A 12,857-nucleotide genomic window follows, 5' to 3' on the forward strand; every position below is an offset into this window, starting at 1 on the left:
AAAAGGCAGATGTCTAAGCTTCAAGGACAACCCGATAACACAGAGGGTTGTGAGAAAAGTACGAGTCAGTAGTGTTATCTACGACACAAGTTACCTCATCAGATCCGTCAGCACAGTCATGGTCCCCGTCACACTTCCACCTCCCGGCGATACACCGTCCGTTGGTACAGGCAAACTCACTCTCGGAGCACGGCCGCGGCACTGTAAAGACACACAGCGACGCAGGTCTGGCGTGAGGACCGTGCAGCTTCGCTGGAAACGGCTTCCAGATCGTTGGCGTCCAAACTCACAGGGGAGAGCATGCCCCGCACACAAAAACACTCAGATGGAGGCCAAACAATGACAGTCAAAGGAGCGCTCCAGAGACCCCCCCCCTCCCCCCTGCTTTAACGGACTTAAGCGTCTTCGAAAATAAGACAAAAGCTTTGTTGGGTACAATGGCCTCAGGTGGCCAGGTAGGAAAATACCATTACTTCACATAACAGTAGAAACTATCCTCTGGAGCGCTACCTTTGACCTCTCACTTTTTGAGGGGACATCAAGGTGGGGACTGGAGTTCAAATGGGCAGCATCAGACATGCAAACGAGCGCGATGGGATTGAAATGGGGGTGCGATGGGAGGAGGAGGAGCAGAGTGACATTAGGTTGGGAGGAGATGGGGATGGTTAAAAGTGGAGGCCTACCTCTGGCTCAAGCCAACGGGCCAGTCGGTGTGAAATGAAACAGACATGAGACGAGGTGAGATGCATAAGAGATGATATTAAAAAGGAGCAAAGGCCAAACTGAATGAATTTCTACCGAATGAAAGGCAACTTTGCAGGTAAGATGAGGTTTTCGCTACGAAACAGACCCGCAAGAAGACACAGACAAAGACAAACGCACGAATCAAACAATTGAAACGGTGTTTCGGGCCAGTCATACGGAGCAAGCCACCAATGCCCAATCCCTAGAGGTGCACAAACCATGAGCATTAGAAAAATGCAACGGGACAACGCAGTGACACTGTACTGGCGGCACGAGTGAACGAGGATAGTGTGCGCTCACAGGGGATGACAGAGCGAGACCTTACCGCATTTGTCCTCGTCCGAGTTGTCCCCACAGTCGTTGTCGTAGTCACACTGCCAGCGGCCCGGGACACAGCGGTTGTTCTTACACCTGAACTGGTACGGCTCGCACGTCCTCTCATCTACACAGAGACACACTCCGTCAGCGCCGTAACAACCATATAGAGCACATGGCAGTACAGGAGGTCCACGGCATCATCATTGAACCGTCGACACTAGAGAGGCCATTGGCAATGCTGGCGACCAATCACGGACGCTGTCCCAGATCATAACCAAAACTCCATGGCAATAAGGTAGCGGGCTGGTTGAGCCGTCTCTCTGTTCCCTAGGCGACAGAACAGAACACCCACCACATTCCTCTTTGGGTTCGTCAGACGAGTCTCCGCAGTCATTTTCTCCGTCACACTTCCACCGGGCCGGGATGCAGCGCCCAGAGTCCTTACAGCGAAACTCATCCACGCCACACGTCATCTGGGCTGGAGGGGGGGGGGGGGGGGGGGGGGGGGGGGGGGGAGAGGGAGGGGGAGAGAGATTGAGGCTTGTATAACAGGCCAGATAGACTGAGTAAAGTGAAAGGTGATGGGAGGATGCTACGAGGTCTGTAAGATCTAGTGCAATTTGTAATTGACTAGTTCGGTAGGTTTAGCCAGAAACCGGTAAGCAGAAACTTGTATTCTTCTTCAACACGGAAGTGGAACTTGACTTGTGTGTCTGTCATTAGTCTAGAACAGTCTTCTGAAACAGAGGGGTGGGGTCTCACTGCAGTTGGCTGGTTCGTCCGACCCGTCCACACAGTCATTGTCACGGTCACACACCCAGACGCGAGGGATACAGCGCTTGGTGATGGCACACTGGAACTGGGTGGGCGCACACGTGACCTCGGCTAGAGGGAGGAGACAGACCGACTGTTACTGACAGGGAGCAACTCGCAACAACAACCGTTGATTTATTATGGCACAGGTTAGTCTCACTGAAATGCAATCAAGTTTCACAAGAGAGACCTGGGTCAGCAGTACTCCCCCGACAAAACACAACACAAACGTAGGTCATGTACACAACGGGCATACAGACACATGTAAGAAAGCGTGTAGACGGGACGTGTGGACTCACGGCAGTCCTTCTCGTCCTCTCCTTCGCCACAGTTGTCCTGTCCGTTACAGCGGAAGATTCCCGGGATACAGCGGCTGGGGTGGGAGCACTTGAACTGACTGGGCAGACACACGTGGATATCTGGAGAACAAATCACACACACACAGAGAGAGAGAGAGAGGAAGACAGGTCAGAGATGAGCAGAGAAACAAAGAGTGGGAGAGAGAGAGAGAGCAAGAGAGAGTGGGGGCGAGAATGAAAGATTGAGGGAGGGGGAGCGAAAGCAGGAACGAGGCCGTTACCGCAGTTGGCCTCGTCCGAATTGTCCTGGCAGTCGTTGTCCCCGTCACAGATGTAGGCTGGGTTGGTGCAGATGCCTGTCCCACACTGGAACTGGCCGGGCCTGCACTTGAACGCCGCTATAAAGGACAAATGGATGACACCGACAGACACACATTCAGATCGAGGTCGTTTGAAAGTCTGAAACAGACCCACAGCAGACCCACACCAACGCTCTTCCTCCACCTCTCATCCTCCACGATCTCAGAGTCCAGTAGAAGTATCAGTGACCCTTTGCTATACAACCACATACTACTCGTTCACCCATTTGACGTAGAGCTGGCTTCGCCAAGGTCGTGGGTTCAGTTCCCACAGGGACCACACACACACACACACTAAAAATGTACGCAATCACTTTACCTAGTTGCGTTGGATGAAAAAGCGGCACACTCACGGCATTCTGCAGGCTCGTCCGAGCGATCCCCACAGTCATCCTCCGTGTCACACTTCCACCAGAAGGGGATGCACTTGTCGTTCTTACACACAAACTGGACGAGGGGAGGAGGAGAGAGAGAGAGAGAGAACGGGTTAGCAAACAGAGGGCGTGGCAAAAATGAATGACACACCACGTAACCGTAGCAGTCTCTAACAACAGTCTTCAACTCGTTGCCATTTAAGTCTCCGCTGATCATATCATTAAGACGAATCCTAAAACAGACGGAATGGAAGTCTGACGCTCATTCATCTATTAATACCACAGCTAAATGGGGAACGTTCTACTTAGTTCTACTACCGAAGCCCAGGTAAGAGGCTGAATGTAAGGCTGTGCTGTACTGTGTAGATAATGACGCTTAATTATCTCACAAAGCATAATAAACAGTTGTGTAACATCCTCTCATTCCACAAGAGGCTCTGCTGCCCCCTAGCTGCCTGGCCCCTCAACAGCCATATCGTTCCTCAGTCCATCACCTGGCTGGCAGTGCAGTTGGACATGCAGGTGCGTCCATCGTTGGCCAGGTAGAAGTTGGTGGGACAGGCACACTTGTAGCCCCCGCCAGGGCTCAGCAGACACAGGTTACTACAGCCACCGTTGTCTGTCTGGCACGGGTGGTTAAACACTGGAAGCAAAGGGGATGAAGGGAACTCTTAACCGGAACTACTGTGTGTGTGTGTGTGTGTGTGTGTGTGTGTGTGTGTGTGTGTGTGTGTGTGTGTGTGTGTGTGTGTGTGTGTGTACATGCGTATCTCTTACCCTCAGGCTGGCGGTAAGGGTGGTAGATGTGGATGTCCATGGGCCGGTGGAGGGTAGTGACCAGGGTGGTCTTGTTGATACCCAGGGTCTTGTGACACCTGTTGATGGACTTGGTCTCCCAGTCGGTCCAGTAGATGTACTCCTCAAACAGGGTCATGGCGAAGATGTGGGGGACGTCCTGGGTAAGCACTGTGGACCCAAAACACACAGCAGTGATGTCATTGGTATCATATTACACACAGGGTCCCGAGTTTTACCTGGCCACCACATGACCCGACCAGGAAAATCGCTACCGGCTAAAACCTGGGGTCCAAGAGTTTTTCCCTAGTCCAAACACTGGGGGACATCAATTACACCACAACGGGGTCAGTCAAATGTGTATAGTCACACAACGCCCAACGACTAACACAAGGAGTAGTGGTGACGGAGCGACAGCCATTCATGATACCAACTCACTACTGTCTATGGGTTAAGCAGTAGGAGCCACGCTTCACTGGGGCTTGCACACCTCTCACGGTTACGGTCACGACTATGTGCTTAAGAATGTTCCTCATCAATGCACTCATTCGGTTCGCTCCATGTTGTTATGGAAACACGCCATTAGCTACCTGACTGTCCTCTGCTATAAAAGCACAGTCAGCCACCCACACCCACACACACACAGTGTGAAACAGCACGTTAGATTTAGGATGGTGACGTCTCATCATTGGTTAATTGATATTCTAATCAGTGTTGTGGTACAAACTTTACACGAGTCTCCTGCCACCTGGACAAGTCCTGAGGGAGTTTCGTTCTATGATACTGGAGCGACGGGAGCTGAGAGGAGATGCTGGTGGATCTACACGGAGTGACCTTTGACCAGCTCCCTCCCTTATCTGAACTCAAACAGCCCGTGTCCCCATTAGGAAGACAGTTCTGTGTGCGCAGAAGGTTAACGACCCACGGGTGGGCTAGCACCACCGTACCAGAGCGCTAACACGGCTCCACTGCCGACCACGCAACATCCGCCAGGCAATAGGAACCATGGCCCATCTGGTCAGGACGAGAACCGCAGAACACACAGCCGACACCTATCCCAACTCCACTATGAAACCTCCACGACGACCGGGAAGGAGCATCCTCTCAAACCCACGTGCCCTAGTTTCAAACGGAGGTTTGTGAATGTGAGGAATTCAAAATCATCAGGAACTCCTCCGCATCCCTGCATTCTTCTGCACGGTTGGCTGACAATATAAAGCATTGTCCTTTGTCTGGTGACAAGGCGCGGGGTATTCAGACCCCATGCAGATAACAGCCTCATCAGTAGTCTGACCGAACAATAGCCCCCTCTCTCTCTCTTTCGTCTCACTCCTCCCCCTCCCCCCCAATGGGCCCAAGGCTCTAAACGGCACCACTGTGAACAGTGCGCTGGACCGTGGCTCTCATACAATTGCGCTTGCGTGTACATCTGTGTGTGTGTGTGTGTGTGGAGGCTACTGTACGTCAATATGCATTACCCGTGTGTCTGTTGGTACCATCCAGGCTGGCAAACTCAATGTAGTCCTCTCTGGCATCGGCCCAGTAGATGCGGTCGTTGATGAAGTCCAACGTAAGACCATTGGGCCAGGTGATCTTGTCCTCGACGATCACACTTCGGTTGGAGCTGTCCATCCCAATCCGCCCTATGTGGGGGTTGTCGCCCCAGTCTGACCAGTACAGGTACCTGAGGAGCAAGACGGGACAGTATCACATTACACCATCAGAACCATTATTAGAGAAAAAGACCGTCGTCTTGTAGACATCGTCCTTGGAGCCGACAGGACGTACGGCCTGACCGGGATAACTCTGGGTACTAGTTGTAGCCTATAAGTCCTTAGCGTTCCATTGCATTTCACGGTTCATTCGTACAGAGGCTGAGTATGTGACAACACGTCCATCTCAGACCATTACAGGACTTTCCAGTCCAGCCTCATGTTCTGTGTGTATCGTACTCTGGGCTGTCCCTCTCACCCGTTGCGTACATCCAAAGCCACAGCGCGTGGTTCCCTCAGGCCGGTGTTCACCAGGACCGACCGGAAGGCTCCTCCTAGCTTGGACACCTCGATGGTGTCCCGCCCCTTATCACACCAGTACAGGTTTCCTCCGACCCAGTCTACAGCCAATCCGTCTGGGTTACTGAGGGAGGTCCGGTGCAGCACCTGGACAAGAGCCAATCAGAGAGTCAGATACTGGCCAACTAACTAACTAACCAGGAAGTCATACACGGGCCAACTGTCCATTCAGAGCCACAAAAAGACGAACTGTTCAATAAGAGAGAAATAAACTAGCCTACTGTCCAATGAGAACAACAGACTTGAGACATATCCAATCTGAAAGCCACTAACAGGTCGGTTGTCCAATCAGAGCCACAGACAGGTTAACTGACCAATCAGAGTCAAGGACTAGCCAGCTGTCCACAGACTCAATGAGAGTGACAGACCCGGACAACTTCCATACGGACCTCGATGTTGCTGCCGTTGATGTTCATGCGCCGTATCATGGAGCCCTGAGTGGTCACGTCTGTCCAGTAGAGCATCTGCTCTGCATAGTGGAAGTCCAGAGCCACCGCGTTGTTCAGGCCCTGGCGCACACACACACACACACATTAGAAAACAGACTATCAGGATCCGCAAATTCTATTTTTACACACATTTACAATCCCTGAATTCTATTTCATTTGCAAAGGATCCAAACATTCCAAAAAGATCATACCTTGGATGTTTATAGTCACGGCAACAAAAAGCCCCCCCCCCCCCCCCCCCCCCAAAAGCATACACACTCAGAAGCATGCACGGACATGCACAAAAAACACGACACACAGGATATAGCCTACAATCGGTTTGGATGATCACTAATCGGTGATCATAAATAGCCATATAAACGGACACCTGGTTAAATGGCACACTGATCCCAGCACAGTGTGTGCTGTCTCACCTGTTTAATCAGAGTGTAGTTGGTGCCATTCAGGTCCAGTTTCCTCAGGTAGTACCGGTTGGCAAAGATCAGGAAGGGCTCCTCATCTGTAGCGAGACGGACCGATACAAGGATAAGAGTTAGGGGGACCAGAAAAGGGCTCTCTGTACATGGTCGAACTCGTCATAAAGAGAGGCACACGCCGCCCAAACGCTAAGCGATGGGTCACGCTCCTTGAACGCCGCAACGGAATACATTTGGAAGACATTTTTACGACGGACAACGAAAGAGCCTTTCTTATTGGACGAATCCAAGTAGTCCCCGCTGTTGGTCTTACCAGAGGTGGACTTGCAGATGGTAGGATTGTCCGGTCGTAGCTGGAAGCCCTCCACACAGAGACAGTGGAAGGATCCGTGAGTGTTGATACAGCGCTGGGTACAGGGGTAGGACGTGGTACACTCATCTGTGTCCACACACGTCTTCCCATCGCGCTTCAGCTGGAAACCAGGGTGACACCTGCACTGTAGGGGCCCAGGGGGACACACAGACAGCATGTCAATACAGTGGAACACATTGGCAGCTACAGTAGGTCGGTGCTGTACCCAGCAGACTCACATGGTTCACCAATAGGAGGGAGATGAGACTGAGGTGGACGGAATTGATAATATCGCAGAATTTCCAGGTTGCGTTACACAGGTAGAAATATTGGCAACGTGCACAAAAGCAGACACACACACACACACACACCCCCCCCCCTTACCTTGAAGCCTATCTTGAGGTCCTCACAGAGCTGGGAGCAGCCACTCTGCTTGCTGTTGAGACACTCGTTGATGAAGCAGTTGAGTTCGTCAGAGCCGTCGCCACAGTCGTCGTTGCGGTCACACAGCAACGTCTCGTTAAGACACTTCCCGTTATGACACATGTAGGCAGAGTCATTACACTTCCCCTCTGTAGGCGGAGCAAAAGACTGCCGTTTAGGTTATGCAGACAGAAGGGCCAGCAGTGCCAACATTGCTTTATTGCAATGACCACAGAGAACATGAAAAGATGCACTACGCAGAACTCGCTCCGCCATTTCCTGGTTGCTAAAAAAAAAACTCTAATAGTTTGCCTAACTTTAAAAAAAATTCACTACCAACACAAAACCTACCGTAAGGGACGCTATGGCCTTCTCAGCAGAAGCCACAGGCGATTACTTAAACAACGCAACCCCAAAATGACACACGAACACAGTGTTGTACTATACATTTCCACAGTACAGACATAGAACACAGTGTTGTACTATACATTTTCACAGTACAGACATAGAACACAGTGTGTCCGTGAGACCTGAGTCTGTGCACCGGGGGTTCTTGGGAGCTTCATCAGAGCGGTCCTGACAGTCGAAATCTCCATCACACTCCCAGCTCTTCTGGTTGAGACAACGGCCGTTGTTACAGCGGAACTCCTCCGGCCCACACGTAGGATACTCTACACGGGTGGAGAGGTAGGCATATGTCAGCGCTGAGACATCTGTCTGTGTCTCTATAACTGTCAAATGTCCCTATCCTTTCAGTTATGGGGTAATGACGAAGGAAACGATAACCGTATACTGAAAACCCGCCAGTTATCCTGCACTGTCAGGTGGGCGGTTAAGGGAAGGAGGAACGGACAAAAAGACGCACACATCACAACCGCCAGCATCACTCCATCCCCGTCTCTCTCCTCCTCTGTGCTCACGCAGCGCCACACACTCACCGCACTGTGGGGACTCGTCGGATCCGTCAGAGCAGTCGACGTCGTGGTCACACACAAAGTGCTTGGGGATACACTGTCTGTCCTGGCACGTGAACTCATTCTCATCGCAGGTGTTGTTGTACACTGAGAGGGAGAGGGAGTGAAAAGAGAGTGAGAGAAAGTGAGAACGGGTTAGCAAACAGAGGGCGTGGCAAAAATGAACGACACGCCACGTAACCGTAGCAGTCTCTAACAACAGTCTTCAACTCGTTGCCATTTAAGTCTCCGCTGATCATATCATTAAGACGAATCCTAAAACAGACGGAATGGAAGTCTGATGCTCATTCATCTATTAATACCACAGCTAAATGGGGAACGTTCTACTTAGTTCTACTACCGAAGCCCAATTCAGGCGTGGTGATGATTATGGAGTGAGTAGAGGAGCTGTTGAGAGATTGTTCTCCAACTCACAGCAGCCAGCCTTGATGGGTACAACCCATAGGGGCAGAGTACTATACTGTATTATTAGGACATTTGTGGACGTGTTGTGGCTCGCCTCCTACTCAAACCAAGGTGCCTGAACAGCGGCGCAAACTAAAGACTACGACTCACAGCAGCCAGCCTTGACGCTCTCGTCCGCCCCGTCCAGACAGTCCTTATCCCCGTCACACTTCCAGCGTTGAGGGACACACACATGAGTGCCGGGACACTGGAACGCCTCGGGGCTGCACGTCTTGGTTTCTATGGCAACGTCAGAGACATGAACAGGTTAGATAACTTTCGAGTAGCGGTCGACAAAAATGAACCGGATCAAGCAACCAACCAACGAATCAGGCTCCTCCTGTGCAAATATGTTTGGGAGAATTTGGGAATCGCGTTGGTAATTGCTGCCAATGTCAGCAGAGGGTATGGTAGAGAACTCGGTGTGGCCTGGGGCCATAAATCGTAGGTGTCGTCGGTTGAGCCACTCACTGCATCTGCTGTCCTCGTCACTATTGTCGCCACAGTCGTTGGCGCCGTCACACACCCAGTGGTTGGAGATACAGCGATGGTTCCCACACTCAAACTCGGTGGACGTACAGAACTTATCTGCAAAGACAGATGGAAAATGTTAGCGAATTTCATCTGGGTTACTTTGTGCAAGAATAGATTTATCATCAAATTAAAAAAAATAAAAAAAAATATTTTTTTTAAAAGGTTGACTGAATTATTAAACTCTGACCCCATGCTGGTTGTGTTTATCTATTGAATACGCAGGGAGACCACACCGTTTTGATCTTTGTGGCACAACAGTACAATACAAAGTTGCATTACATCAGCTAAGGGAATACAGGGAAGCACAGAAGGTATCTCTATATTGGTCAAGGAGACTGACCACAGTGGGTCTCGTCAGCGCCATTCTCGCAGTCGTTCTCCTTGTCACAGGTCCAGCTCATAGGGATACAGCGACCACTGGGGCAGGCAAAGAAGTTCACCGGGCACTTCAGCTTCTTCTTGTCTGGCGGAGAGAGACGGAGAGTACACTGTAACGCTTTGACGATCCTAAAGGCGTTTGGCAATGAGTCAGACCGGGGGTTCAAATAGCTATGCTTCCTTTCCTGCACAATGTAACCAATGGAGCAGTCCCAAAAGTGCCACCCCCGCCCATTTTGTCACTCTGGGCAGGCTCAAGCAAACGCTCAAAGTGTTTGAAAGAAAAAGAAGACGGTTTAAAGCCCTGGCTGAAGGATATACTGCCCGATAGGCCCTAAAAGGAGAACGGTAAGATCTGTCTGTCTGTTACCTGGGCAGTTTCTCTCATCCGAGTAGTCTCCACAGTCGTTGTTGCCGTCGCACTGCCAGGAAGGCAGGTAGCACAGCGTGGTCCTCTCACAGCTCTTGAAGGTCGCCCCCTTCACCCCCAGACGGAAGTAGCGGGAGCAGTCAGTTGGCACTGGGGAGGAGAGACATCATACACGAATGAACAACCGTTAGTTGAGGGGCTCCTAGGGAGCGGCGTCTGTACGTTCAACACGGGGTGGGGGATGAAATGGCAATACTTTTCATCACATGGGGGGATACGTTCAAAACGGACGCACTAGCCACGGCAGACGCCTCCGTACGCCATTACTGAGCTAAAAATGACCTTTCTTCACAGATATCCGACATGTCAGAGACGGCCTGTAGACTTACAGCAGTTCATCTCGTCACTGGCGTCCTCACAGTTGACCACCTGGTCACACCGGCTGGTGTTGGAGATGCAGCTTCCATCTCGACACTGGAACTCTCCGACTTTGCACAGGGTCACTGGAGAACGCACACACATTAGAACGGGTATAGTCACGCGGACGCAAACACACACACACACACACACACACACACACACTACTTACTGTTGCAGGGCAGCTCGTCGGAGTGATCTCCACAGTCGTCAGTCCCGTCACACCAGAACATGTGGCCGATGCAGCGGCCGTTGATACAGCGCCTGTAGCCTTTCTTACACAGCCGGTTCGCTGCAGAGAGGAAGACCAGCTCTAGCTGCCTTACTATGACCAATACAGTATGACCCCCCCCACCCCCCCAAAAAAAACAGACACACGCACACAGACTCACCGCAGTACGACTGTTTCTCGTCTGACTTGTCCTTGCAGTGGGCCATGCCGTCACAGGTCAGGCTGTAGTTGATGCAGTCCCCGTTGCCACACTCAAAGTCGTCCACACTGCCACATGACGTGTTCAGAGCTACGGTAGTAGGGGAGAGACAGAGACCGTCAGCACCATGCGCATCCTAACCTAGGCCGTGACCTCCCTAACGAGAACCTGACAATGTCCCCAGGCCCCCACCCCTTCTCACCCGAACAGGAGTTGTCCTCCAGGAGTCTGCGGTCTCCACGGCAACTACAGTTGACCCTCGCGTCCGAGGTGAGCAGACACAGGTCCTGACAGCCCCCGTTGTTGATCAGACAGGGAGAGAACTCACCTGGTAGAACCAAAATCAATTAAATGTACTCGCATAGCCTTTAAATACTGAAACTGCACAGTAGCCCTGCGTAATATCGGCATGGACACGATTAAGCGTGCCAATTTGAAGCCATCTAAGACGACGTTGGACTCCATTGGCAGTTTGTCAGCATAAACGACCCGCCCCCCCCCCCCCCTTCCCCACGAGTTCCATCACTCACAGCTGTTGGTGTCATTGGCCACAGCGATGATTCCCATTGGCTGCTGGGGGATGTCATTTCTCAGCAACCTCATGTCTCTGCCCACAAACTTGTCGGCCCTGAGAACGGCCCTGCGGACCCAGTCAGTCCAGAAGATGTAGTCTCCATACACCGCCAGGCCGAACGGATGCACGGGCTCATTCTTCACAACCACCTATGTGGGGGAGGAAGTCACATTGTTGGTAAGAAAAGCGGCTCGTCTTCAAACAACCAAAAGTATTAGAGATGTTATTTTGATTCAGAACATATATATTTTTAAACGGTTAGACAAGAGAACATAACCGCAGACCCTTGGGAGTCCACGGCGGCTGGCGTCAACACCGTCCCAAGAAGTCGCCACGGTAACAAGAGTTGACACAGGTAACGGAGGTGACTCACGTAGCGGTTGCTGCCGTCGTACTCGCAGCGCTCGATCTTGTCCAGCGTGGCGTCGGAGAAGTAGAGTTTCTCTGCGCGGTGGTCTATGGCCAGGCCGTTGGGGGTGCGGATGTCATTACCGATGATCACCAGCACGTTGGCACCAGACAGACTGGCACGCATGATACTGGGGGACTGCTCGTTCCAGTTGGTCCAGAACATCAGACTGGTAAGACGAGGACGACAGGAAGTAAAGGGCGAGTTAAAAATAGCTTGGGGAAATGGTCCGTTACATACAACAAACAGACCATAACGGCAGAAAGACAAAGTAATGGAGTCAACGCATAAACCGCTCCAGTAACAGATTAATAAAACTGACCAAACAGCTACGGTTTGACATTCCATCCGTCAATTCAAATCTAGTAGTTGTTGTCAGTGGCTTTCAAAAGTCATTCACACTCCTTCAAATTCTACATAAAAAAAATAATATATATATATATATATACACACACAAAAGAACATCGCTGCCACTCACTCTTGACACTCGTCCAGTACAAAGGCCCTGGGGTGGTCGTCTCCAGACATGGTGACCACGGTGTTGCGGTCGTAGGCCTGCGGTCGGCTCTGGTCGACCGTGTGACGGGTGATGGTGGAGGTGGTGTAGCTGGTCCAATAGAGGGTGTCCCAGCCACGGTGGTACGCCAAACCCTCCACTGAGCCTACATCTGGGGGGCAGAACACAGAGGGGGAAAGACAGTCAGTAGAGGTATAGGCCCTATTGAGGGACTGGGACAGTACAGGAGGAAACAGGACAAGACATGATTCCGTTTCCAGCACCCTGTCATCCTTTATTGTAGTGGTCACAGCACAGTCAATACTACTGTCACGGACCTTGGTGGGTCTCAAGCAAACGGAACAAGAGAGCCAATGAAAGAGATTCGCCTGCTGAGAAGGAAACAAGTCCAAACA

The 12,857-nt window shown here is 51.4% G+C and overlaps 1 protein-coding gene across 2 annotated transcripts in view; it reads right to left on the bottom strand.

The window, feature by feature from the left end:
• LOC110491981 (low-density lipoprotein receptor-related protein 1) overlaps positions 1-12,857 on the bottom strand; it is a 139,777-nt gene that overhangs the window by 18,779 nt on the left and 108,141 nt on the right. For both annotated transcript variants that reach the window (XM_036946892.1, XM_036946893.1), the window contains exons 43-70: positions 12,424-12,613; positions 11,910-12,114; positions 11,493-11,685; positions 11,165-11,290; positions 10,924-11,052; positions 10,704-10,823; positions 10,504-10,617; positions 10,115-10,264; positions 9,707-9,829; positions 9,304-9,420; positions 8,944-9,072; positions 8,353-8,475; positions 7,945-8,085; positions 7,376-7,563; positions 6,953-7,136; positions 6,637-6,722; positions 6,164-6,283; positions 5,674-5,861; positions 5,181-5,386; positions 3,685-3,873; positions 3,402-3,550; positions 2,887-2,980; positions 2,456-2,572; positions 2,175-2,294; positions 1,825-1,947; positions 1,415-1,540; positions 1,070-1,186; positions 95-201 (exon numbers count right to left, since the gene is read on the bottom strand). In XM_036946892.1, coding sequence (XP_036802787.1) covers positions 95-201; positions 1,070-1,186; positions 1,415-1,540; positions 1,825-1,947; positions 2,175-2,294; positions 2,456-2,572; positions 2,887-2,980; positions 3,402-3,550; positions 3,685-3,873; positions 5,181-5,386; positions 5,674-5,861; positions 6,164-6,283; positions 6,637-6,722; positions 6,953-7,136; positions 7,376-7,563; positions 7,945-8,085; positions 8,353-8,475; positions 8,944-9,072; positions 9,304-9,420; positions 9,707-9,829; positions 10,115-10,264; positions 10,504-10,617; positions 10,704-10,823; positions 10,924-11,052; positions 11,165-11,290; positions 11,493-11,685; positions 11,910-12,114; positions 12,424-12,613 — 3,974 coding nt within the window. The remainder of the gene's footprint in view (positions 1-94; positions 202-1,069; positions 1,187-1,414; positions 1,541-1,824; positions 1,948-2,174; positions 2,295-2,455; positions 2,573-2,886; positions 2,981-3,401; positions 3,551-3,684; positions 3,874-5,180; positions 5,387-5,673; positions 5,862-6,163; positions 6,284-6,636; positions 6,723-6,952; positions 7,137-7,375; positions 7,564-7,944; positions 8,086-8,352; positions 8,476-8,943; positions 9,073-9,303; positions 9,421-9,706; positions 9,830-10,114; positions 10,265-10,503; positions 10,618-10,703; positions 10,824-10,923; positions 11,053-11,164; positions 11,291-11,492; positions 11,686-11,909; positions 12,115-12,423; positions 12,614-12,857) is intronic.

Source organism: Oncorhynchus mykiss, chromosome 16 (genome assembly GCF_013265735.2).
Source record: "Oncorhynchus mykiss isolate Arlee chromosome 16, USDA_OmykA_1.1, whole genome shotgun sequence".
Lineage (NCBI taxonomy): Eukaryota > Metazoa > Chordata > Actinopteri > Salmoniformes > Salmonidae > Oncorhynchus > Oncorhynchus mykiss.